This window comes from Haemaphysalis longicornis, unplaced genomic scaffold (genome assembly GCF_048455015.1).
Source record: "Haemaphysalis longicornis isolate Haplotype H1 unplaced genomic scaffold, Haemaphysalis longicornis Haplotype H1 scaffold_4, whole genome shotgun sequence".
Classification (NCBI taxonomy): domain Eukaryota; kingdom Metazoa; phylum Arthropoda; class Arachnida; order Ixodida; family Ixodidae; genus Haemaphysalis; species Haemaphysalis longicornis.
Window position 1 is genome coordinate 32,084,147 of NW_027526361.1, and position 26,538 is coordinate 32,110,684.

The window sequence follows — 26,538 nt, forward strand, 5'->3', positions numbered from 1 at the left end:
CAAAATTTAATTTGTCAAACACAAAATGTTTGCAATCTTCAGAAAAAAAGTCAGATATAGTTATATCTCAAAAGAAAACAAAATTAGAATACACTGATCTTTTTTATGTGTATTAACAAAATTTCGAGTAAAATTCAACCTCAGCTCAAGTGGTTTTCCAGCTACAAAAAAAGAAAAAAATTCAACCGTGCAGTTGCACATTTATTTATTTATTTATTTATTTATTTATACATACTGCAGCCCCCAATTTGGGGCTATGGCAGGAGTGAGCATTCACAGAACAAAAAATAGCAATTAAACAGATCAACAGAGCAATAAAACAAAAGAACAGTTAGCGCAAATCAGCAAGGGCAAGTAAAAAGTTTTCCAGCGGAAGGGAGCGAGTATCACCGGACAATCCATTCCAGAGTTCGGCAGTGAAAGGGAAAAAACTATAAATTTGAATGCGTTGGTTCGACAATGGTAAGGCTTGATATTAAGGTGGTGATTACTTCTAGTTATGGGCGGCGAGGCAAATGAGAGGTAGGTATTGTTGGACATGCGATATACTGAGTTAATAAAGCAGTAAAGCAATTTCATAGAATCCTTTAGTCAGCGCATGCGTAGTGTGGTGAGTTCAAGAGAAGACAGGGCAAGGGAAAGTGAAAAGTAGCGATCATAGCGATTACAAATAAATCTGATAGCTTTTTTTTTGAATGGCCTCGATTCTATCGATTTCACCCTGCTTGTGTGGGTTCAATACGGGGCATGCGTAGTCACGTACAGGGCGAATCAGTGTTTTATACATTAGTAATTTAGTGCTTTTTGGGGATTGGGACAGTGTTCGTCTTAAATAATTTAATTTTTTTAAAGATTTTGTGCAGATAAAGTTAATATGCTGAGTTCAAGATAGATTGCTGGAAAGAACAACACCAAGATATTTGTATTCTGTTACTTCTTTTAAGGTGGATCCGTTAACTCTTTCGTTAACGCGGGAAATTGACCAATTTTGAAGGGTCTAACAAAACATTTTTTTTTGTGCTATACATATTGGTTAGGCCCACATTGCAGTGACATAAAATGCAGATTATTCCACGCGCTTTCCTACGACACCAGTTTTAATAATGTTTTCCTAAATAATGATTCCGAAAAAAATTATCGAATTCGAAATTTTTGTCCACACGTCGAAGAAAATAAGGAAAAAGTAAGTTGTGTATAATAAACCACCAGCAGTAGAAGAAGTTTAGAATATACATTTTGTAGGTAGACATTTCAAAAACCCGTCCTAGAAAAAAATTGAGTTGCGCAGTACAATTTGTCAGATATAAAAGAAAATGTTAGCTTGCGCAGTACAATTTGTCAGATATAAAAGAAAATGTTAGCCCGCGTGGTGCCCGTGCCATGTGGTGAAGCCCAACCTCTATTTCAAGTTTTGCTATTTTGGATAGTTCTCTAGAAGAAATCTGGTGGTTTGATATTATTAAAGACCCAAATTAGCCTCCACGTGATGTAAAAACGCCTTGTCAATGATTATGACCGGCACAACATTGAAGGCAAGCAAGCGATGTGAAAAACCCGCTTGGAGTTGAGAACCAAACTCTTTGGTGGATGCTTGTTGACGTTCTGATGATCACTTATCAGCCAGAACTTTCATTTGCGGTTTATTATCATGTTTTGACTCACTATGGTAGCCCTGCTTGCAGGAATAAGGTACGATGCGCTAGAATCATGCCCAGCAAGCTTTCACCAAGCTGCCGTCGGGCTGTGAAGAGAGTTCAGCACTACGAGCCTACTACATTGCAGCGCCACCTAACAATTTCGGAAAGAAACCAAATACAAGGATGTTGGAGACTGTGTCAGTATAGACAGTACTACTAAGAAGCGACACTAGACCTCCGGAAATACCCTCGTACGAAACCGAAACTGGCCGGTGAACAGCTGGCGGTGTTCAAGGCCAATTGGAAGCGTTCTCCTCGTCTGAGCTGATACCCGACGACTTGGTGTCATCGTTTGACTTTCAGCGGAAGCTCTTATTGCAGAAGCAAGGCGTAGATAAAGTGGAAGCGCGAGCGGCATGCTTGTTTTGAGGAGCAGTAGCGGGCAACGGAGGCGCCATGGCAAATGAGCTTGTAGTTGGGTAACTGCGTAGTAGCGCCAAATATGAATTTCGCAATGCAAAAACGAAACTGAAACTGCTGGAAACTGGTTGAAAATGTCAGGCACACTTGCTAGACATGCGGGGGACCATCAGAAATAAGCTTTGGGAGAATAAAGCTGCCCTTTGTCCGAACCAAAGATTATTAGTGAATAGCTGGGGCCATTCTCAAGTAATTATCACCTCTCAACGCTGTCGGATTACAAAGCTGACCGCATTATTTGGTATTTGACTTGCCAGGAGCCTTTTGACAAAAAAAAATATTATGGTAATGCAGCCTAACCACGACCTGCATCCTTTTTTCTCAAGTGCAGCAGCCACGCCCCCTTCCTCAAAAACACACGCACCTCAGCTCGCAAAAAACACCATCAAAAATCGCAATGTCGCCGAAGCGGGAAAATTTAAACTGATTCCAAAAGGGCAGTGCCTAGACTAACCACTGGCCGCATTAGGTGTACGAGAAACAACTACAACATGCCGAAATAGGCAATATAAATCATTGATCACCGGTGATCGATTTCACCGGTGATCGATTTGAATAGGCGTGGTAACGAAAGAGTTAAACGAGTACGTGAAGCAGGAAGGGGACTTACTATTCGTGAAAGACATAAGCACGGATTTGTTAAAATTGATACTCATTTGCCAGGTTGGACACCATTCACAAAATTTAGTAAATGAGTCATTTAGACGATGATGAGCTTCAGGACAGTCAATGGGTTCATACAAAACACAATCATCCACGTACAGACGAATTTTAGAGGTGACGTTATTAGGCAAATTGTTTATATACAGTAGAAACAGTAACGGGCCAAGTACAGAAGCTTGTGGAACGCCTCAACTAACACTAACAATATCGGAGTCAGTTGAGTTGTAACAAACGTATTGCGAGCGCTCAGAAAGAAAATCAGAAATCCAAGTAACTAGTTGTGGGTTGTTTAATATGGTGTTTAATTTACATAGGGAAAGCAGTCCATACCTTGGGCAGAACGCCAATGTTTTTTGGTGAAGTGGCAACAAGTCCTGTTAGCTGGTTTCATTTGGTAATTGTTTACACAAAAAAAGAATCAGTTAAAACAGTTGTTACATTATTGAAAATAAGTAAATGTTAATTGGTTATATTTGTGAAAATAAGTAAATTTAGCTGGCTACACTGTTTAGCGATGTACTGATAGGGAAAAGTTAAAGGTTTCACACACCCTTGAGAAAATATTGAAAATTCAGCCTCTTGGAATTGAATGATGCAGCAGAACTGGCTCAATAAGCAGGTAAACGGTGCAGTTGGTGTCTTACCAAGTATGTGTTGATGGATTATGAGGCCGTTGATTACCCATATGCATGAAAATTGAAATGTCATAAGCTTTCATGCTGATGTAAAACTGTGCAAGCACTGGCTTTGCTCAGTAATGCACTAATTGTGTAGTCATCGTATAATAAAAAGGTCTTCGTGCTTCCAATTATTCCACACTCTGTCATCAGATTACTTTATAACTGTATAATGTTTTCTTTATTAGTTACACACACTTGTATGTCAGTCACTGTTTCAAGGGTGTCTGCCGAGTCGTTAAAAGTATGCCTATCACTAGTGACTAGAGTATGACCATTAAGGGTGTGTCCTCCGAGACAACAACTCGCCGACTCCACATATCACCAGTGACGAAGGGGTGGGCATCTGATGTGCAGCTTTCGCCAGCAGAAGCAGAGAGAACGAGCCAGAGCCTTCAATTGGAAAAAAAAGAAAAAAAGCAGATAGAGACATGTATATCACAAGGCTATGTATAGTACATGTACGAATGCATGAACACTTGATAGGCAACTCAGAAAGTACAACTATGAGCGGTGAGAATGCTAAAGAAATATTACAGATTACAGTATAAGTCAGAATATAGGTCGACCCCATTACCTTGTGGTCAAGAAATTGGAAAAAAATAAGTTAGGTAGGTACACATCATTGTATTGGAGCTATGAGCACTTGTTTTGTGCAAGGTTGTTCATTAGGGCCGTCTGGCGTCTTGTTGGACGACCACTTTTGTCTGGTTGATTCCCACACAGCAAGCCATTTGTGGTGCAGTTTGGGGAATCGCTAATGGAGCGCTTCTTGAACACTAACAAGACCATGTCATCAGGAAGCAAGCGCCAAGCATGGGACACCCATGTGCAGACCATCGCGAAAGCCTGCCTGTGCAGGCGTCTTGGGGTTATCGCCACCCATCTATTATGTAGAGACGTCGCACGATGCTTGCGGGCTGAAGTCACCACCGTGTCTTTCAGTTCCAGTTGCACAGTGCACCGCCCACGAAATGAAGTTTTCCGAGCGTTGTGTACTGAGAGCTGCCCCTTCAGCTTACACCAGTAGTTTGAACTAGTTGGACATGGTGCCGTTGTCTTGGGCATACTATAAGATGTTTCTTTTTGAAATGCTGAGGTGAACTAATGCCAAGTGCCTGAACTTACCTTGAGCAAGAAGAAAGTATCGCACATGCACACTGACAGTGAGAGAAGCAACAACAACAAAAAAGTAAACTTCATACCGTATTCAATGCCCTTTATTCTGGAGATTACATCCCACCTACTCGCCTGACATCCAACAAAGCTCAGGAAAAGTAAAAGCTAAGCTAATAGGTTTTGAGAGGGGGAAGGGGGGGAGGAAAGGGTCTGAAACTGTCTGGCGTGGGGTGCCGGCACCTCATCAGGCCCGAAAAGTAAAAGAAAAAAGCGTTAAATAGATGGTGCGCCCGCAACAGTCGTTTTATCTAAAAAAATCCCGTGGCCGTGCCGTGCTTATGTTCTACGCTTGAACCATGCCATGGTCTGCTGTCTCCTTCAGTCGAGGCAGAGGGTGCAGCAAGTGAAGCTGCAGGGGGCCCCCACAAAGAGAAAGGAGCTGGTAGAACACAGGAGGGTTGGCTGGAAGCGGGGTCCCACACAATGACAGGTTGGGCGCTTCACCAAGGGTGGTTGGTGCAGGGAAGGCTTGCGGTGTGTGTGGGTGTAGGCAGCTACTGCCCCTCTCGCTTGCGGGTGCCAGAGCCCGTTGTGGTGCTTTCCTCCTCCCTCACTGCCACTCCCAGTGATGCGTCGACGGTGCGGAGCGTGCGGTCGCTGCGCATCCGGCGCCTGCGAGCGGAGCTGCGCAAGCGCTACGAGGTGCTGTGCAAGCGGCAGGCGGCGGCCCGTCCCGCCCTGGAGAAGCAGGACGCCCTGGTGCGGCACCTGGCACGCGCCGCCCTGCTCTGCCCCGACGCGGCCGCCCGGCTGCTGCTCGAGGGGCAGCAGCCGCCTTCTTCCGCCACGGGGGCCGCCGACAGGTGAGTGCGCCACGCTGCTGCCCTTCCCATCCACTGGCATCTGCTCTGCTCACAGCATGGGGAGTAGCCCGTCTGTATGCACCAATCCAGTAGTGCCAGCCATCATTCTTGGCTGTGTTATCCCCTCCCCCCCCTCGCAGCTAAACTGCATCTGATGCAGAATGGCAGGAGGGTGGCCTGTATTTGTCCTCTCTCTCTCTCTCTCTCTCGTGTGTGCCCTGAAGCATGTGGGTGTGGGAACAGAGCAGTCCCTGCTGTTATTTCACTAGGCATGCTTGGAGGTGCCTAACCAGCGAGTACCAATTTATCGCAAAATTGCCTTTCTTTTGCCCTCACTGTGATGCAAATATTTCGGCAAGCCGTCATTCGAGTAGCAACAGGTGACCATTACGCCAGGCCAGCGGCTAATGCAACTTGTGGTGCTTCTTTATTTTATTTTTCCCTTTTTTGAATATGGGGCCCTTGTGTATCAGTGGGATCCAGCAAGCTGTACTCGTGATGAAAATAGATGGTGGCACTTTGCTTGGGGCTGTATAACGAGGTTCTGCGGTAAAATGAGTTGTTTCCATTGCCAATGACTGGGGGTCTGCAAATACCAAGCTTTGAATTCAAGTTGAGTAATGACTAAATGTTTGAATTTCTGGCATTGAGATTTGGGAGTGGTTTGAAACCTTAATGTACATACCTTTCTAAGCCCGTGCCAGAGCCCTTTGGGTCTAATGGAGTGTATCAAAGTCAAATCACTGTGCGAAAGTCTCAATGTGCCAGCCGTCTATGAAAAAATGATATCTTAGCTGTTTTGTGATCTGAGGAAGTAAAACTGTTTACCTTATTTGCTCACATAAGATCTGCACATGCCAAAAGACCAGAGTCCACTTTCTGGGACCAACGAAAATGAAAAAGAAAAGAAAAGAAAAAAAGAAATGGTGCCAGGGACAGTCACAGGACAGTTCTGTTAAGGGGGGACGTGGGGATCGGAGTGAACTTTTTTGTTTTTTGGCGTAGAGTGATGAAATTCGGCAAGCAAATTGGAAAGCACTCCAAATGGTGAAATTTAAAATTTCATGATGATACCTTCAGTAGTTGTTGTGTTACAGAGGTTTACATGTTGCCCGCTCGTGAAAAGCCTAGCAAGGTGTTGGCACATGCTAGGAAGTTCTGAATACTTCTCAATTGTAGTCAAAAGAACACTACAGGGCAAGACAGTCTTCAAATTTTTTTTACAGAAAAGAATAATTTCACTTGTAACCTATAGGACATAATTGACCTAGCCATAAATTCCACATTAAAAAATAACGAGGCCCTAAAATGAAAATCCAGGACTGTCTCGCCCTGCAGAATTCATCAAGGATCGAAATAAAACAGACAGGGTCAAAATCCGCCCAGTGATTGCCATGCTATCCTTTTCACGAGCAATGAAGGATGCCTTCCTGGCTCATTGGAGGTTTCTATGTGCAGGCCTTAAGATGGCAGAAGCACCAGTTTTACGCAGAGTGTACCAAAAAGTTTACTATGGGCCTATATTTTACTTCATGTATGCCTAATGCATAGCTGTCTCCAAAATGAAGAGTAAGGCATGGTTTTTTTTTATTAATGTGCCAGCAGACTTTCAGCTTATTTCTGGGTGTCATAACCTTGATGAAGCTACAGCTTAGTACATGAGGCTGTTCAGTGTCAAAAAGATATATCTGGGCATCACACGCATAAGATGAGCTATTTGAAGGCAGAATATACACTGTACATAATTACAACATTAATTATTATAAGAATACCATGCTCTTCTTCAGGTGAAAAAAGCACTGCAAAATGGACATTATAATTGCAAACATTGCAAAAATAGAAAAAATTAGTGACATCAAAATTCTTTTAAACGCTGCAACATTCTGGCGTCTTTTCTACTTAATTTAACACTGAAAATATAATTTTGTAATCCCAGGCTTAGCGTCACTGTACGGAATCGCAAAGCATGAAACCACTAAACGGGAACCGAGCCGACCGCGAAACCGAGAAAAACATTAGCGACGCGGAGTGCGTGCGAACTGCGCGTCAGCTAGAGTGTACTAGAACTAGCGTCAGCCGAATCGCCCGGCGGCCATTTTGTTGTTGCCATGGTGGCACCCAATCCGGAGAGCCGTCTTAGCTAACGCGGCCGGAGAGTCAGTCGCGTGTTAGAATCTATCGGTTGCTTCGTTTCACCATCTCTCATTTTCCGCCATTTGTGCGTTTGTGAGTGAGCGACAATGAAAGCAGCGACAGAAAATCGGAAGTTGAGGACTCTGCCAATCGAACGCGACCAAGATGGCGGCGCCCGGTGCCGTCGTTATGGAGATACAGCGCTGCGAAAATTGCCGTTTTTTCATCATTTTGCGGAAATAATTTGTCACCTCAGCTGACATAAATATTTTTGTTTGGCACTTCGCGATCGTTTTCGACGGGGAAACTTTGTAGACGCATAAGAATATAAAACGTGCAATCCGAAAATTTTACTTCCGAAAAAACGATTTTTTGGTCACTTTTCGCCATCTGATCCCCGCGCCCCCCCTTAAAGGAGCCATGAAGAGAAAACACAAGTTTGGTTCATTCAAAAGATTGCCTCGTCAGAATCATACTGACACCACTTTTAACGTAAACTTCGCTCAAATAAGCTACATAATTAGGAAAAAAGGGAATGGCCATGCGACCCACTAGCTCAATTCCCGCAACAGAACCTATGATGTCATTCGAGCCAGTTCTGCGATTGGCGGAGGCCAGCGAAAGTAAACGCAAATTAGGCAGAGCTTACAAGCTTGCCGAACGAGCTATTTGCACTTAAATTTAGGGCACATTCTTTTTAAAGCCGTAAGAATGGTGGCAAGTGTAAGTTACGAAAGCACATGTAAACACAGAAGTACCGCTTCGTACTGCTGTTGTTGGTACTGCGCGCACTATGCTGGTTTAGCTGCACAGAACTGCGGGGCTTTGGGGTTGTCTCAGACGACACTGGCCGATTGATTGACGCGACGGTGTCTTACGTGAACTTATTTGTCGAGCGAGCACTATGTTTCACGAAACCATTTTCTCCCAGAACGAAAAAAAAGGCAGAAAACGACACGCCACGGTATGGTGGCGCCATCTAGGTACAGTAACGTAAACAAACGCGCGAATACCTCAGTGCCAGCACCAACGTACAGGGTGGAGACACCCTTTGAACAGTCCCGTGCCGCTGCAGTTGGGTCAACGTGCACAACACGTCGTTCTCGTTTCCCACGAGACCCAGCAACGCGAAACAGATAAGATGATTCAAACTTCGCCAGTTAACCCCGTTGCGGCGATAATTTTAGCGCGGTTTTGATACAAGGACTTCTTTCGGCAGCGAGCGAGTGGACCAAAATGGCGGCGCCAGCGCATACGTGTCTCCACCCTGTACGGCGGATGCGTGAATCAAGGGATCCTAGGCTGCAGAGCGGTCGGTTCCTGTGATGTCATTTGGGACCACGAAAACGCACGATTGAGCGGGAAAATCCAAATTGTTACCGAAATTGATTAATTTCTCAGTGAATAAAGCATCGTTTGCATTCGCACAAGCGCTGGGGGCACTATAAAACACGAAATCTTTCGAATAACACAAACTTGCATTTTGTCTTCATGCTCCTTTAACTCTTTCACGACGGCGCCATAGGCAATCGGAAGCCGGCGTCCGATTATTTTAAATCTCCCGCAAAATCTGAAACCCGCGCTCTACAGACAACTAACGCCATCTGGTGTGTTCATTGGCAACTTCTCTTTCAATTTCGGTTTCGTTTGTTTATGTGTCTCGTGTGGTGGCGGCGTAGCAAGAGAAATTTGAACCGAAGGGGGAGGGAAGGAGGAGGAAAAATGGCGTCGGGTTCGCGCCGCGCTCCGCAAAGTCGGACTGCTGTAGCAAGCACTTCGGCAGCTCCTGCTGTCGATTTTTGTGATTCCAGCAGCAGTGAGGGGTCAAGCAATGATGTGGGATCTTCAGATTTCAGTTAGGACGACGAAGCTCCGGTTCAGGGGCCTCGCACTTCAACAAGCGCTGGCAGGTAATTTCGTTGTGACTCTGCGTAAAACGTGCTTCTTATCTGACGACTGCGGTTTTGATTTTGTGTTTAGGGTCTCGAGAACGTACGGCCGGGATATTTTGCCAAATGCACTGCGCCGTATCACGCTATCACCTTCAAGATAGTGTGGCGCTCGTGTCAGATTAGCGCTGCAGGGTTCAGGTGCGACGCTTGTCAAGAGCGCTCGATTTTTTTTTTTTTTTCTTGTTTTTTACCACCGAACTGATAAGAATTTTGTGCGAGGACACAAAAGAGTTACCGTAATTACCCGATTCGAACGCGCACCCGATTTTCCTGACAAAAAAACTAAAAAACTTGCACCTCCGATTGTAACGCGCACGGAACTGTGTGAGCAAGAAAAACGAATGCGAGAGAAACGGGTGATTTATTTCCCCAAGTAATCTCACTCATCTCACTCCTCGTCGCTCTCCGCTGACCACAACATCTCGTCCTCGGTGCCATCAAGCACGTTCGCGATGCCACACTTCTGAACTAACGTTCAACCATGGTCGATGGGATCGTGGCCCACGCCTCACACGCCCATCCCGCGAGCTTCTCCAGAGGCGCACGCTTCAGCCGACCGCTCGTTTTGAACGTGTGAGAGCCGCTGCTGCCATTGCTGTTATCAAGCGCGCAAGTGGAACGATTTGACGATTTGTGTGAACGCCAATAGAAAAGCCTAGGCGCCTATGCTTCCTGCGTCCGAAAAATCGTTGCTAAAAGCTTTAGCGCCATCTTGTCATGGTGATGGCGATGGGTGGGACGAAATTTCCGCTGTTTCGGTTTCGTATCCGATTCTAACGCGCATGCGATTTTTCGACCTATTTTTTCGGGAAAAAAGTGCGCGTTAGAATCGGGTAAGTACGGTACTTGGATGCACGTTTTACAGAGACTCACTCACCCTTGAGTGCCCTCGCGGCGTGGCACAGCCGTCAATTGCGCTAGGTTGACGGGCCCTCAAAAATCCAAAACTTGGTGTACACTGTTCATTTATATATTGAATCATAGCCAAGGAACGTAGGAACAATTTGTATATCTTAAAATACCTGAAATAATTTTTAGTCTCGGTAAAAGTGCCGATTTGTGTTTTTCGTATACTTTTCTTGGGGGCTTTTTTTCTGATTACTTGATGAATAAACTGTAAGTAATTGTACCTTTAACAAAACTGCTGCTTTGTGTTTGGAAGAGCAATCTATAAGCTACAATTTCATGCATAGCAAGGCTACGTGTGTCCAGTAGCTCAAGAGAAAAAAAAAACGTTTTGTGGAAGCACTTAAAATCGGCTGTTTTTCCGCCGTAACGAAAGAGTTAACATGCAGAAGGACAGGCGCCACCGCACAGTGTCGCATGCGCTGCACTCCACTTTTTGGTGCTCCTGTAACAGGACGGGTGCTTGTTATTATCCTCTTGCCAGCACACACACACACAAAAAAAAGCTGTAAAGCCCTTGCCACATTGCCCCGCTCGGAAGCTGGAAATTGCCCTTTGCACATTTTTTTGTGAGTTTTTGGAGAAAGAGTGAAGACGTGTGGGTGACCTGTGAATGAAAGCAACAGTGGCTGAGGATAATTGTGTGTGTACATTTTGCCCATACAGCAGCCCCCGGAAAGGTTTCTTCACTGTAACTTGGGGCCCTGTTTTCAAACGTGAACCCCTATGATGGACTTGATGGTAGGGGAGCTGTGTGCACTGCACAGTAAAGGGGCATGACACCAAGGCTTGGTTGCAGCAGCCAGTGAATTGCAAGGCCTTTTCTTTCCCACAGGTCCAGCAAGCCTGCGAAGGAAGAGAAGCGGCCCTGCTGCTACCAGGAGGAGAGCGGGCTCTGCCAAGAGTTTGCCCTTCCATACACAAGGCATTGTACAAAGCGTATCCTTCTCTCGGCATGTGCTGGGGTCACTTTTGTTATTTCTTAATTTTGACATTGCGCGTTTTGGCTGTGGTGAGAACGAATGTGCAGTCATGTACTGTCTCTGATGGTGGCAGAATGTGCGGAGCTCCACCTGTGCACCCCAAGTTTTAATAGGCTACTCAATAAATACTGTCATGTTATTTGTGTCAGGGCTTTGCAACACTAAGCCACAGCAATGATTTTGGTTTGGTCTCTATAAACTACAGAGAAAGGGCTGACATTTCGGCCTTATAAACTACTCAATGTCGTGTACTTGGAGAAACAAACTTTACATTTTTGCTGTTTTATTCAAATGCAGCAGTACTTATGTGAATGTGATCTGCTTGCCAGTACAGTAAAGAAAACTGGCACAAATACAGACCACAAACCGTAAAGGCAAATTGTCCTGCTCGTTGCTACAATGCACAACCTTGGCATGGCTGCATATTTGGCTTATCATGGCCGATGCAAGCTTCAGCTGCACAACATTGTCCGACACTGCCCACTAAGCAATGTTGTTGGCACCAACTAGTGTTGGTTGAACTGATTCGGATTGGGTGCTCCTGCACCGCCAGTTTCAATTGTGATGGAGCTCAATCATGTCCCCAAAGCACAATTGAGGTTCTCAAGTGCGATTGGTTGGGAGCGGTGATAATCTTGTCCTTGCTGAGCATGCCACAGAACGTGAGACAACTTGAAGTAACGCCACATTTTGTGTTAAATAACTTGACTGAAGTAAGTGGCAATATTTATCTAGTTAGATATACCTGTTCTGTTTTCAGGAAATTGTATTTGTGCACCCTCAGTGCCACTGTCCACCCTACCTGAGAATAATAACACCACCACCACTCCTGCGGCGGCTCTATTGAGTGCAGCAGTTATCGCTAGTGCATCGTGCGTTACTATCACTCTTGGGATGAAGATGAAGAAACGCAGTGGAGGCCAAATTGTTGGAAAAGGGGCTCGCACACCACAACACAACGCGGGGCACTCGCTGCTACAACCACCCTGCAGTGTACGGTCTTGTCGTGGTTGCAAATGCTTCGAAGAGCGGCTAGGGTCACGCAGAGTTGCCCGGAAGGCTTGTTAACACGCGAATTAAGCTGTACTAAATCATGGCACGCGTACTGTTCCTTGAGTGACCGCTGACAGGTAGGGTGGTGCTGGTACTCTTGTTTGCCCTGCTATCAGACAACACCTTCGCAAAACAGGCAAGCACACTGGAATGAACAGACAGACAACAAACTACACATTATACAGCCATTCTTGGGAGCATACACCACTGCCACACACAACAGACACAATGACGTTACCCTAGCTCGATTATGGATAGGCCACACGCATGCAACACACTTCTATCTGCTCACAGGATCTCCAAGACCCCTGTGTAGCAGGTGTGGAGACGGCCTACCCATGATCCATGTGCTACTGCAGTGCAAAGCACTCCACACAACACGACACAAACACTTCGCTGACCTCTACAGACAACACATTCCACTACACCCAGCATTGTTTTTAGCGGATGATCCCATGATTCCGCTACAATGCACCTTTAAGTTTCATAGCGACACAACTCATTTCCTATCACGCGTAGTTTTTTCAACCTTATTTCATGCCACGCACAATCACAACCTGGCTTTTTACACCAGCCATCCTCGTTGTCTTTTACTGATTTTACTTTTGTTTTTGTTGAACGATTTTAGAGTTTACGTTTACATCCTTCATACCTAACCACTGTTTTGGCGCTCTTTGCTGTAGTTGGCCTTGCGCCATAAACATCCAGACATCATCATCATTGTCGGCCCTGCTGCAGGAGGGGCTGATTTTCTAAAAGCAAGACATGGGGTCCATAGCAGGGAGGAGCAATAATGTGTTACTGAGCATGTAGAAACAATGCTAATGGTGTTGTAAGGGAGCAGGTCATAGTTTTGGTCCGTTGCTGGTGTCTGATGTCGCGTTGTTAGGGTGGTAATTAAATAGAATGTTTAGACTGCTGTTTATGGTTGGATTCAAGAAAGTTTTTGATGACGAAACCGGGTCAAGGGTTAAGACGGGCTGCGGGAGTAGTAGCTGTTCTGTATGGCACCCATTCTGCCTGTGTAATGCTACAGGTGTGCTTTGCTGCGTTGTCTTCCCAATGCACGCGAGTCTGTGATTTGCTCTTGCCAAGAAGCATTACCATAGCCCTCTCCTTAACCGTCGTGCGCCAGACATAACGTACAACGTGGACCAGCTCCTGTTTGAGCACTGCACTGCCAAGTTTGCGGACAACACGCAGTGCTGTGTTCCGGTGTTTGACATGTGCCATGAGCTGCCCCTGTGTGTAGAGCACGCCAAGAAAAGGGTGAGTCCCTTGGGCGTTCCTCCCTGTTTTGGTGGGCGGTGAAATTTTACAGTATTCAAATTGTCTTGCGTCCCGATTCACGTATCTGCTTGGTTATTTTTAGTTAATTCCAACAATGGAAGAGACCTTTGTTGCCATGTACATTGCATTCAGGTGCACAGGGGCACGTTCTTTATGACGCCAGGCGTTCCTACTGGCTCTAGTGAAAGTAGTGTTGGAACTGATTGTAGAAACTTGTGTTTAGTTTGCTTGTGCTGAAGCCTGCTTTGGGTGAGCAGGCAGCGGTGCTCGTGCCCCCTTTTGAAGGCTTGTGTGGGCTCTTGTTTCCCTCGCCCCAGGACAACTACAACAAGATGGCCTCGGAGCCCAAGCCCAAGAAGCCCCGCAAGAAGTCCAAGCCGCCTGCGTTGACGCGGCCGCCCAAGCGGGGCAAGAAGAAGCGGGCCGCGTCTTCGGGCCTGGCCTCTCCGCACACGGCGCCCCACTCGCCCTCATCGTCATCCTTCTCATCGTCGTGCGTGCCCCTCGAGGTGCTGGTCCAGTCGCCGGCCTCCTCCTCGTCGTCTTCCTCGCCCTGCTCGTCCCGGTCGCCTCCTTTCCTGGGCGGCAGCGACTCCTCCTCCAACCTCCTCCTGGGCCTGCCCACCCCGGCCGCCCCCCCGGCGGCAGCCACCCTGGCACCATCCGCACCACCCCAGCAGCAGCAGCAGCCGCAGCAGCCGCAGCCCCTGCTCCAGGCTGTGCGCATCAAGACAGAGCCCAAGGCGTCCCCCGTGGCGCAGGTCCTCCACCACCCGCCACCCTGCTCCTCCTCCTCCTCCCCTTCCCCCTCGCCCTCTTCGTCCCTTGCCATGCCCGTCCTGACGAGCCGCCCCCTGCCAAGGCCGGCGGCACAGGTCGCGCCCTCCCACCTCCTGGCCCCCACCCGCACAGTGCCAGCCCACCACACGGCACTGCCGGTGGTGGCCTCTCCCGCCACCACGGCGGGCCACCTGGGTGCAGCCGCGGCAGGCATGCTGCCATCGGTGACGCTCCCGTCGTCTCCCTCGGTGCGCCTGGTGGCTAGTGGGAGCACTGCTGCTGTGACGAGGCCCGTGGCGGTGAACCACTCGCACGTGGTGGCGCAGGCTGTGGTGCACCCGTCCGTCGCCGCCATGGAGGCCCCTCCTGGGGGTGCGTGTCCTTTCCCCCGTGTCTCTGACAGCCCTGCCTGTGGCAGGTGGCAGTCCTGGGCAGTCTTGTGACTGCACCTAGAGCTGGGGGAACGTGGTTGGTAGTGCAGGAAGTGCCAGGGGAGCCCTAATAGCAGAACCTCTTGACAGAACCATTTGACAGTCTATTAAGCATTAATAGACTCAGACCTTGAGCATTAGATGTGAGTAGTTATTAAAGTTTGTGCTCGTAAATGTTCCCTGGCTTGCATGTTGCTATCCATGCATGCGGCAAGTGGTTGTGGTGTGTGAATATCCAGGATTTAGAATGCAGGTGTAAAGTTTCAATTTGTTTCTTTACAACAGTGCAATATCTGCTTTTTTCCCCCTTCTGATATTAGTGTGTTCTGCAGTGATTCTTTATTTGGGATGAAAGCAAGGGAACTTTAGTACTCGTCGTACCTGCTCGGAGTACACATCAATGCCAGAGGGAAAAAAAAATTATGAAACTGCACTGGGTGAGAGCTGATGCATTGCAGTAGATAAAATCAGTGTGTTGAAGTGCACACACTGATTGCGTGCACTTTTCGGCATTAATTTCTTGAGGTTCAGTGAAAATGGCTTCATAAGTTGTGACAGACCAACTAATGCACAAGCAGAGCACAAAAAATTCTGTGACAATGCTGTACACTAAGACTAACTCTCTTCTCGTAATGAATGGGAGAGAGGACAGCATTGTGTAGCTTCATGAAATGGCACCCTGTCTGTGAGTGAGGCTGTGCAGCTTGGAATCTCTCTGCTTTTGCCAATGGCAGCTTGTGCCACCTTTCTCTTATGAAGCCAGCTTTGGGAAAATATTTGTAATCAGTTTATTTATTTGTTTATAATAATTTGCAGAAAGGAGTGGTACAATGTTGTTAGGTACAAAAAAAAAAAAAAAAAAAAAGCAGCGTATCAATTCAAGGCATCATGTACAGCAATCTTGAAGCTGGCAGAGTCAGGTATATCGATGATAGAGGCAGGAAAGTGATTCCAGTCATAGCTAGATTTAGGAATGAAGAAGTCGTGATGCGTGTTGTGAAGAGCCTTCTTTATGCATGTGGTCAGATGGAGTTCAATTCATAGTGTGCAGTATTGGTGATAAGCCGAGGCTAGAGACGACTTGCCTGAGGTGCACAGCTCGTGCAGCAGGTTGGTGAGAGGGGGTCTTTGTTGCTCCTTTCAGCCCCTGTTGTGGGACCCTTGGCAGGCACACAGATAACCGATGGCTACGGCTACGTCGTGGCAGCCGGTGGCATGAATGCTGAAGCTGTGGCCAAAGAGCTGGTGGAGAGAATAGAGCCCGACTTGGCCACTGACCTGGAGAGCCAGTTCTCACCAGGTACGCAGCAGCAGGGGTTCTGTTCCCGTTGTGTCGGCGGTGTTGGCCGGGTGAAGCCAAAACCATGCGTGTTATTTGGAGGAATTGCACTGCGGTGTCTGATGTGAACAAAGGCAGAACTAAGCATAGTCTGTGTATAAACATTACTAGCATTTCAGTGGTAGTGAACTAAGAATGATTGAAGGTCGGTTGCACATGTGGCCTTTATTTGTCCAGGGATTGTTAATGCTGTGGTGTTGTGTTTATAATGGTGCGGGCGTTCAAGGCTCCAACAACATACATGACAAGCAGTTTAGTAAGCTTCACTTATCATGAACTGCAGATATTGCGAATGACTTCAGTGTGATTGGGAAGTTTGTTACATGTACATTGCACTGTACCTGCCCCTACCCGGCATATACAACCCCGAAACTTTGAAGCAGAAGACAGGCATTTGTGAAAGCTGCATGTCCCAGCAATGAATTGCAGGTGTCGGCTTGCTAGATTTTTGTAACCTTTGCAGATACAATAGAGAAGTCCTTGGAACTACCGCTGGATGCTGCGGAACTGGCAAACCAGGCCACAAAGCTTCTTGAAGAGCACGACTTCACGGAAGTGCTGAACAAGATCTCCGACGACGCATTCAGTGACCTCTTTTCAGGTGAGCTTTTGGAGAGAACGTGCCAGAGTGGAGCGCTGTTTCACTTGAATGTCTACAAACTGGCACATAGTACTGATCCGTGAAGGAACAGGCGAAACTATTGCGGGCCAGGTCCTGTGATTTCTAATAATGCTGTACTCTGTTAGGGGACTGAAGTGTTGAGCTGATGCCTGTGCTTTGATTTTAGAATCAGTGCTCGCCCATCGAATCGGTGCCCCTTGTAAGCACGGCAGGCAAGGCCCTCGAGTGATGTCTCAGGCATTCTGGTGCCCCTGCAGAGTCCAAGAATGGCGAGTACGTGCCGAGCAAGGAAGAGACGGAGGAACTGGAGCGGGCCCTGGCCGCGGTGTCCAAGGACGTGCACATGGCCCGCGAGTCGCTGGCCAAGCTGTCGGCCGCCGGTGGCGGCGCGCATGGGGAAGTGCCCGACCTGCCCGACCTGGTGGACGCCTTCCCGGACCTGCCGTTGAGCTCGAGCGAGATCAACTCGCTCACGCAGGCGCTCATGGGCGGCGAGGCCCTGCGCACCGTGGCGCTCCTGTCCTCGGCCGCCGACCAGGGCTTCACGCTGCTGGAGCAGCCCCCTGCCCACTTCGGGCCCCCGACGGCCCCCGCGGGCGCAATGGACGGGACGGCCGCCGCCCCGGCCTCCTCGTCGCCGGCGGGCTGGCTCCTGGGAGCGGCCGACTTTGGCTCGTCCTCGTCCGCGGGCCCCGAGGTGCCCGCTGGCCAGGCTGGTGGTGGTGCGGTGCTGCCCAAACGTTCGGTGCTAGCCCAGGAGTCGGTGTCCTAGCGATGACTGCGCTGCTCGGACTGTCTTCTTCCGTCAGTGTGGGATCACGCCTCCGCTGGCCCCCCGTGTGTCAGCAGGGGCTGCAGTACAAAGCAAGCTGCCCGGCTGCGGCTTGTCGCGTGATGGGGGCTGAGGCCACTGCCAGCGAGTGTTGGAGGGAGGGGGTGGTCTCGCGCGCGTACCTGTTCAAACCGGGGGCTTGGTGTTTGTCGTTCTCTCTCGTGGCGGCTCTCCCTCACGAGGTGGCGTGTGCTGGGAGTGTCCCGTCCAGAGGCTGGGCAGCAGCCGGCCCTCTCTTCCTCCTCGTGCTGTTGTGCTCAATTTCTCTTCTTGCATGTCTATTCCGTGGTGGAGTGTGCGTGCGGGGGACCCTCTTGGAGCCCCCAACCCCTCGTGTTCCCCCGCCCACCTTTCCGGAGGACTGGCTAGTGAGAAGGGGTGCCCTTCTGCATTTTGTTTTTAATATAGCTACTTTTTTGGCTGTGTACAGCTCCCTGTTCATGATTGAGCCCCTCTACCTGTGGTCGTCGTCCTCTCCAAGTGATAGGTAGCGTGGTTGTAAGTAACCCCCTGTATCATAGGTGCCCGCTGCTGCTTTCGTTCATTGTCTCATACGTGCCGTGGCGATAACGTAATGCATCTGTTCTCTCGGTGTTGATTTGTCATGCCTCATCTTGTGTACAGCTATTTAATGATGCTTCGGAGGAAGCTTTTTTCCCCTGCATTTTGTATTGAAATTTGTTGCACAATTTAAAGCAAATGAATCCTTGTTGGACACACTTCTTTTTTTTATTTGTTTCATATTGCAATGTGGACCATACAAATCGCAGGCATAAAAAGGTTGCCAGTACGTTATATATATATATAAATATGTATACATGTGTATATGATTATTCTTAGGGTATGAGAGAACTTTGCTGTTTCAGAAATGACGTTATTGGTGTCGTCTGCTGTGTGACAAAAAAAAAAAAGAGAAAGATCTAGTTTTTTGTTCTTTTCGCATGCTGGCAGGAGTTTTGTAGTGTAGTACTGTACAACATTTTCTTGTGGCAGGAAAAAGATGAAAAATTCTTTGTCCTCTTCGGTTCCTTGATACGAACAAACGCACTGTTCTTGTACAGCTTTTGTTTTTAGTGTGCCCATGGCATGTGTTGTTGATCATGACATCTCTAGAAATGAACCGTGGCGTCTCATCAATTTAGGTCATCTAGAGTGAGAAGGCAGGGCATTGCCCATCTTTTATCACATTCGTTGCATCTCTGTGGTACCTCTGTTATTTATATATTTCATAAAAGACGCAAAAAAAAATCGGAAGGGATTCATCAAGCCTCATTGACTGAGAAGCAAAGCTTGCAGCATGCACTCGGGTCGGGCGCCTCCCAAGAGCCTGGCCTGGAACTGCTGTCGATCTGCCTCCATGCTTCGTGGAGCTAAACTAAGGTCCTGAGAGCGGTGAAGCCGCAGCCACTACTCGAGGAAGGGCGGTGGATTGCGGTCGTTGGGGCTGTGTGTTCCCAAGGTAGGCGGCGTAGGTGGTTCTGGGGTTAGTTCAGCAGTGTACTATTTCAAAATGGTTTAGACAGGTGTAATTCTCTCTCATTGTGACTGTTACTTCATATCAGTGTTCGAGCGGGTTTTTAAAAAGAATCGAGGGGGAAGGAAGCGTGGATGGCGTGTAATAGGCTGCTAACTTGTCATTTGTGGCCTCGAGGTCGCTCTCGGGGCGGAGCATTGTGTTCTTGAACGGGTATACTTTTTTATTTTTCTTATGGTCTTACGAGTCCTGTGCAATGCGTTCATACAAGCTGGCCGAATCCATTCTCACGTTGCATTAATTTTCCCCCTTCCCGCTCACTGATAGGCACGTTTTAAGTAATACCTGAAGCAGTTGTCCTGGGCACCTTGCCCACCGTCTCGAGCCGAGCATTTCCCAAAAGAACACACTACGGGCTCGTGTCGGCAAGGTGCGTTCAGATTGGCGAATACTGTGTTTCCGTTCTAAATTTGGATTTGTATTCATAAGCCATCACTGCGGAATAAATACTCCTGCAACTTTACGTTGTGCCCTCACTCACTCGTGGCATTGATTGCTGGGCCTCGTGCTTGCACCGTGTGGAGACTGCAAGTGCCGTGGGGCCCAGAGCTGGGCTGTCGCTTTCTGAGATGCGTCGGAATGAGAGAAATATCGGCAGAGGTTTGTTATTTTACCCCTTTTAATAGAATGCTGTTCTCTTTGCCTTCCCAAAAATGTATAGTGGTAAGAACACATCTGTGCTGCCCCTGTGAGAATGAAAGCAACCTCTTTTGTGTGCCTAGACTGCGTCTGTACGTTTCCACAGTGAGGGTGGGATCATTACTTTTCTTTTCATGCCAGTCTGCCCGTCGGCCAGGAGCAGAATGAAATGCAATGGGGCCATGCAGGCAAAACACAAGTTTGGTTCATTTGAAAGATTGCCTCGTTAGAATCACTGACGTGACACCACTTGCAACGTAAACTTCGCTCAGATAAGCTACATAATTCGAAAAAAAAAAGAAAAAAAAAAGGGAACAGCCATGCGACTCACTAGCTCATTTCCCGCAACAGAACCTATGATGTCATATGCCCAGCTGTGCGGTTGGCTGAGGCCGGCAAAAGCAAACACGAATTACGCAGGTCTTATAAGCTTGCCAAACGAGTTATTTGCGCTTAAATGTAATGCATATTCATCTTACAGCAGTAAGAAATGTGGGGTAAACAATGAAAGTTAAGAAAATATATGTAAACATAGAATTGCCGATGCACACTGCTGTTGGTATGGGTGCAGTATGCTTGTTTTAGCTGCACAGCAGTCCGCTGCTTTGGAGTTACTTTACACGACACTCGCCGATTGAAGTAAGCGATGTCTCGTGACTTTATCAAGTGTATCCCATGTTTTACGAAACGATTACTTTCTACCGTAAGAAAAACAAGCCAGGTGCAAATACGGTCAAAAACAAAGCAATGGCAGACAACGGTGCACGGCTCCGTATGGTAGCCCATCCGGGAGGACTGAGGTAAGCAAGGCTGCAGAGCCTAATGACGCACTGAAAGCTCGTTTGAATACCCGCCCCTGTGACTTCATGGTAGACGTCGTGAAAACACGCGGTTTGGTGGGAGAATCAAAACTTTAGCCTAGATTGATTTTCTCAGTGAATACGGTATTGTTTGCTGCTGGACAAGCGCTGAGGGCACTGTGAAACACGAAATCTTTTGAATAAAACAAACTTGTATTTTGTCCGCATGGCCCCTTTGAGGCCGACCCACACGGCGCACCAAACCACTCTTTTGGACTGCGGTCCGTACATCACGTGATAGGACGTCGCCAGTTCGCATGGACTGCAGTTGGCCCTCGCGGCGGTCCAACAATTTTCTCGGGCTTTTCTTTTCAGTCTTTCCGGTGGACTGCAATATCAAGCAGCGTGATCTGGAGAACACCCCTGTAGCATGGGCGGAGCCTGGTCTAGTTGCACCAATAGAGACTGGACCAGGTGGCGTTCGGAAAAGCTTGGAAAGGTTATTTTCAGGTTGCAAAATAAAAACTATAAAAATCGTGCGGCTACAAGTTCACACGCTTGTTACATTGAACAACGTGTGGATTGAATGATGAAAAATTGAAGCAGGACTGCGAAGATGAATGGCTGGGAAGTCTAGCTGCAGAGGCACAAGAACATTTTTTCAGAAGTAGAGGAAGAGATAAGCGACTGTTCTGAAGAACAAAAACCCTATCCATCAGAAATGCCGTTATCTTGGCTGCACGAAAACTAATAATGCAAGCCTACCTTACTTAGAGTTGAAGCAGCATCTAAGCTTGCAACAATTAAAAGTGTTAATACTGCAAACTAACAAGGCTTCCCTTTGGCTTTCATTCCATAAAAACATTTCCTGCTGACAACATTGCTGCCTGCAGCCCTCCTGAAATGTAGCAGAGAAATGTAGCCAGTTGGCTGCAAAGGCCTGCCATTTGTTCCAAGCAGGGTTCAGGTTGCTTTGCTCCATACAAAAAACGAAAATAGCTGCATGGGAATCCTGCCTCTCACTGTAATGAGCATCGCCTCAAAAAGGAGTTGGCAGTAAACAGGCTGCTGCAGCTGTTGCAGTGTACCATCAATGGGTGGTGCACAGATTAGTCTGCCTTTTCAGGGGCCCACCTCACTCGCTGAGAACTCCAATAGGCTTTCACGCCGCTAACTCCCCTACCTTCCACTTCCCCCACTTAGCATCCTCCTGGCAGAATGTAAGCGCTGTCATTTAAACTAAGCTAAGGGAAATTGGTTAGGAGTACCTTTTCTTTTCTTTCACCATTTTTATGCAGCTAATGATATGTCATCCCATGCCCTGTCATTGATGCAATTCGTCCTTCATGCAAGCTGGTAAGAGATTTCATATGATGGCATCACTTTAGGGTGTTTTTTATTTATGTAGGCAGTAGTTGGGCTTGCTGACAATGCTTGCCGTTATATAGTGGCAAGTTTGGTTGGCAGGTTTGAATAGAACTTTCTTGTTAAGTGGCAGTTGGCTGTGTCGGTTGTCTCGTATCAACTCGCTCCACTCCAGTGCACTCGCGTGCCGTTTTAATACTGGGATCCAGATGAAGCCTACTGTGTTTTGTTCATCCATACTGACATCCTTGCTGCATATTGGGTATTGTTCATTTTTCAACGGATTTGGCTGTACTCCAAATCAACCAGAGCGATTCATCGTTGTCCCAGAGCGAGAAATCGTCCCTACAATCACCACAGTTCAGTTCCTTACAGAAATCCATTCCAGGTTGCACTGGATATACCTACGTTTCTAGCAAGCCAAGCTCATCCTATTGTCAGGAGCACAAAAACTGTGCATGTTTCCCATTTGCTAGCCATTGTGCTAATTATCCCTCTGGTTGAAAGAAGAAGGTAAAAATGTAGTGCGGGTCCTCGATTGTAAATACCAGACTTCTCAAGAAGCGATCCAGCATTCGTTCCTCACATCCAGTGAAACCTCGTTAAACCGTACCTCAAGGGGATGCGAAAAAAGTACGTACTAACCGGCACTACGTTTACCCGAACGCATTAGGTTAAAGGAAAACCGAGTCGGCGATTTGGTTTAACTACATATAAAAAGAAACTGCTGGGTACGATTTAACAAGATTCCACTGTATATTCGTACGAGTTGAAGAATCCTCCAACTATCGAGTCTGACGCTGGAAATTCATGTTAGTGTTCATAACAAGCCACCAGTTGATGGGTTCTATGAAAGTATAGGTGCGACAATAACTGGGTTGGGTGACAGGTTGTTTAATAGCCTAAACCTGCTCCAATTCCACGAGCACGCCTCCGCAGTCCTTGGGGTGCAGGAACATGACCGGCTTTCCATGCGCCCCAATCTTGGTCGCGTCGGCCAGCATACGCACGCCTTTCTTCTTCAGGTCGGCCACGGCCGCCTCGATGTCGTCCACCTCTATGCAGACGTGGTGGGCACCGCCGCCCTTGTTCTTCTCCAGGTAGTTGGCGATGGGGCTCTTGTCGCCCAGCGGCAGCAGCAGCTCGAACTTCGTGTTGCCGACGTCGACGAAAACCGTCGTCACACCGTGCTCCTTCTGAGGCACTGCCTCGCTAACCTGGTTGGATATGGAGGTAATATCGCGCAGGTAACGATGAGCCCACGGCGTCACACGCAAACAACACTGCGTTAGAGGAAGCTAACTTCTCGCCGCGCGTGCGGCTAATAATTGAGGACATAGGAAGTAGCTTTCGGCGATCAAAAACACGGAACTGAACGCGCAGAGAGTAAACTAGCCTACCCTCAGCTTAGTGCGTCGTCGTGTCAATCGAAACACTCACCTTGAGTCCAAGAGTGTCCCTGTAGAAGCGGGTCAGCTTTTCCAGATCCAGGGTAGCCATGGCGACATGATTGACCTTGACAACTTTCCAACTCTTGTGGCAAATTCGCGAAGTTTGCAGCGAGCGCACCAGGGGCCTGGCGGCGACTCGGGCGAACGCTCCAAAGGATGCCTGCATACTCCTGCGGCGGTGAGAGCAGAAACGGTCTCGTATGACTGACAGAAACTCGTAGCGGCAAGCCCTGTACCTTTCGGATGATTTAGTTGCTCAGCTCTTTAGCTCCGTCCACCAGCAGTTGGTCCTGCAGGGAAAGCTCTCGTTCCTTCCTACGGAGTCGAGAATTGTGCACGAAGCTGAAGGTCAGGTACGCAAGATATCCCCCGGTGAGCAGCGTAAACCCAACGAGCCCAGTGACGGCTCCCCGGTATAAAGTGTTCGTGAAAGGATTTGTCTTTTGCTTTCGCATAATTTTGGTCTATCGCATCATGCGGATTATTTAAAAATGATCTTCAACGAGCTGCGGCGTCACAACACCGCACGCAAGCATGCACGCAAGCTAGCTCACAGATGCTAGCCTGGATGGCTACTTATGACCTTGTCTTGGATTGATTGCTGGTCTTTCGGCGATGGTTTCGCTCTTGCTTGATCAGTGGGCCTGCTCCAGAGTTACTCAATATAGACAGTTGCGAAACTCCGCTTCAGAATCCGGGCGGCGCTAGCCCCCCCACTCCGTGGAAGCTGAGGGGCAAGTCGACGCGCGCGGCACCTAGGAGATAAAAACAGAACTTAGCTAAACTATTATTATTCAAAATTCTTCTGTAAAATAAAGATTGCTTTTTAAATTAAAGCACAATAATTACGTAAAATTTACTTGTGTTTTTTGCGGCTTTTCTTTTTATGACTTACGGCAGCCGCCGCAAGCACTTGAGTACTGCTTCAACGTCCTGCCGACAGACGACAGGCTAGTCAACTTGCCCCGTGCTTGCCCCGGCGCAGGGGGGGCAACCGAAGACCGGCTTTCGATACATGGGGCCTATGGGGAGTTTCGCAACTGTCTATATCCAGTAACTCTGGCCTGCTCGGCAACAAAGACACCTACTTCAAGTCTTCAAATTCTGGGAAAATGATTAACCACGTCACGAGACGTTATAGGCTTTATGAAAAAAAAATTTCACGAAAGAGAAACAATTGCTTACTTTTTTTCTTTTTTCTATATCAGGGCTGTTTGAAAACGCGCGCGTAGAAGAAGAGGCGTCCGCATTCCCTCGAAGTACATTTCGGGAGACTCAAGAAGCTTATCGATATGCTTATAACAGGAATAATAATACTTTCATTTTCAGCATCCAATGTCGTCTTGGTAAGTGACACACCGACTGCAAACTGCGGCTTACTTGCCATAGCAGCGCATTCGTCCTTCATGCGTGGAGCCAGGGTCCTTTTTTTGCCACCGACTTTGGCTGGTCCTGGTGGCGCACATTTCCTTTATTTCTCGAATGCAAATATCGTGGTAGTCGTGGGAACGTATCAGGTAGACATTAATCAGGGTGAACAAAACCGCATACGAGTAAGAATGCACCGTGACTCCTCTGGAGAAGCCGCCAGGATGTCTTACTAGATGTCTTACTGTCTGCGTATGAGCTAAATGTCTCTGGTGAGAAATTTCGCTACCATTTAGTTTCCTTTGCTCAGAATATTGTTCCCTTTCTTCTCAGATTCTGAGCAAATTACTCCTCATTGGTCTACCTCAGGCAGATACTCAATCACGCGACTGATGCGCATTCGCGGCGTACCGTGGTTTGACGCACGTTTCCAGAATTTCGTATGATGGTACTGTCGCGGACATGCGCAGTGCCGGTGTTGTGTGGTTCCCTTGCTTTGTCCCGCCGTCTGCGCTGTCTTTCAGCACAGATGACGGGACAAAGCTGTCGTCTGTGTTATGGTGAGTCAACTAGCCCTTCAGCAAACCCTCCTGCACGACGAACAGGCCCGATACCTTCTCTATAACAGCCAAGGGCGTAATGTAGCATCCCTTAAACAGCCGCTTCGGATGTTTTAGCGGTCGATCTAGACTTCCAATTGTAATATGTTGGTCACAAAAGATTAATAAAAAAATTGCGTCGTTCTGCGTGGTGAACTAGAGATTAGCGAGAGGGCGGGGCATACTTCCTATTGGTGATTCTTGGTTTGGCAAGATTATAGTTACGTTATATGTGGTGAGGCATATAACAATGAACAAAGACATTCACATGAAGCGCAATTGGTTCCAGCGTAAGATATGCAGCTTTATTAGCACAAATATTCCTCGATGGCTAAACTATTACGATAAGCTAAAACGACTCTAAAGACAGGTGAGTTAAACGAAAATATCGTAAGTTAAATGAAACAGCGCTGCATGTTTCTGAAACGACGCTAAATTTTCATATTTAGCCGGCCTTCGTGCGAGGTTCCGCCGCACGATCAGATGATGGCCTTGCTCCTCCGTGCCTGCACCAACACCACTGCACACATGCACTGCACGTACAGCAGCGAGCAAACAGCCAAACCAGGCGGCGCGGCTCAGTGCCAGGGACGTTCCTGGCAGCAAGAAACACGCGCGCCCATATTTCTTGCTGTCACGGCATTCTTTCACTCGGGAGGCGAGTGGGTCTGTGCCCGACGAACGAGGAGGCGCAGCGCAGCGCCTGGGAGTCTTCTGACAGCGGGAGTAACTATGACTCTCTTGTTTCCGTGCGGAAGCATGGAAATTGGGATCACCCAAGGCTAGGGGAGGTAACGTGCCCCTGTAATCCAGAGTGGGAGGAGGTCGACGGTTGGGGTTGGTAACGCGCGCCCCTGTAATCCAGTGTGAGAGGAGGCCGGGGTGTCACTGTTGCGCCGTAACTACTGCACCTATGCGTACAACACGTTTTATAGTGGGCGGACCATTGCTGAAGCAACGGGTATACCACTATGAGGCCGGGGCGTGGCGAATTCCTGTAACCATTGCTTGGTAGGGGCCTA

At 47.9% G+C, this 26,538-nt stretch overlaps 2 protein-coding genes across 2 annotated transcripts in view; one reads left to right on the forward strand and one right to left on the reverse strand.

Moving 5' to 3' along the window:
- LOC144178471 (uncharacterized) overlaps positions 1-19,757 on the forward strand; it is a 34,529-nt gene extending 14,772 nt beyond the window's left edge. The window contains exons 5-11 of the mRNA XM_077706352.1: positions 5,203-5,439; positions 11,266-11,369; positions 13,602-13,735; positions 14,074-14,908; positions 16,112-16,267; positions 16,770-16,907; positions 17,186-19,757. Of these exons, the coding sequence (XP_077562478.1) occupies positions 5,203-5,439; positions 11,266-11,369; positions 13,602-13,735; positions 14,074-14,908; positions 16,112-16,267; positions 16,770-16,907; positions 17,186-17,700 (2,119 nt within the window). The 3' untranslated portion in view covers positions 17,701-19,757. The remainder of the gene's footprint in view (positions 1-5,202; positions 5,440-11,265; positions 11,370-13,601; positions 13,736-14,073; positions 14,909-16,111; positions 16,268-16,769; positions 16,908-17,185) is intronic.
- Positions 19,758-22,972: 3,215 nt separating this feature from the next.
- LOC144178472 (methylmalonyl-CoA epimerase, mitochondrial-like) lies at positions 22,973-24,120 on the reverse strand. The gene is made up of 3 exons (XM_077706353.1): positions 23,786-24,120; positions 23,539-23,719; positions 22,973-23,315 (listed from the first exon to the last, which is right to left on the reverse strand). The coding sequence occupies exons 2-3, from the start codon at positions 23,713-23,715 to the stop codon at positions 23,001-23,003; spliced, it is 492 nt and encodes a 163-aa protein (XP_077562479.1). The 5' UTR covers positions 23,716-23,719; positions 23,786-24,120; the 3' UTR covers positions 22,973-23,000.
- Between the last annotated feature and the right edge of the window lie 2,418 nt (positions 24,121-26,538).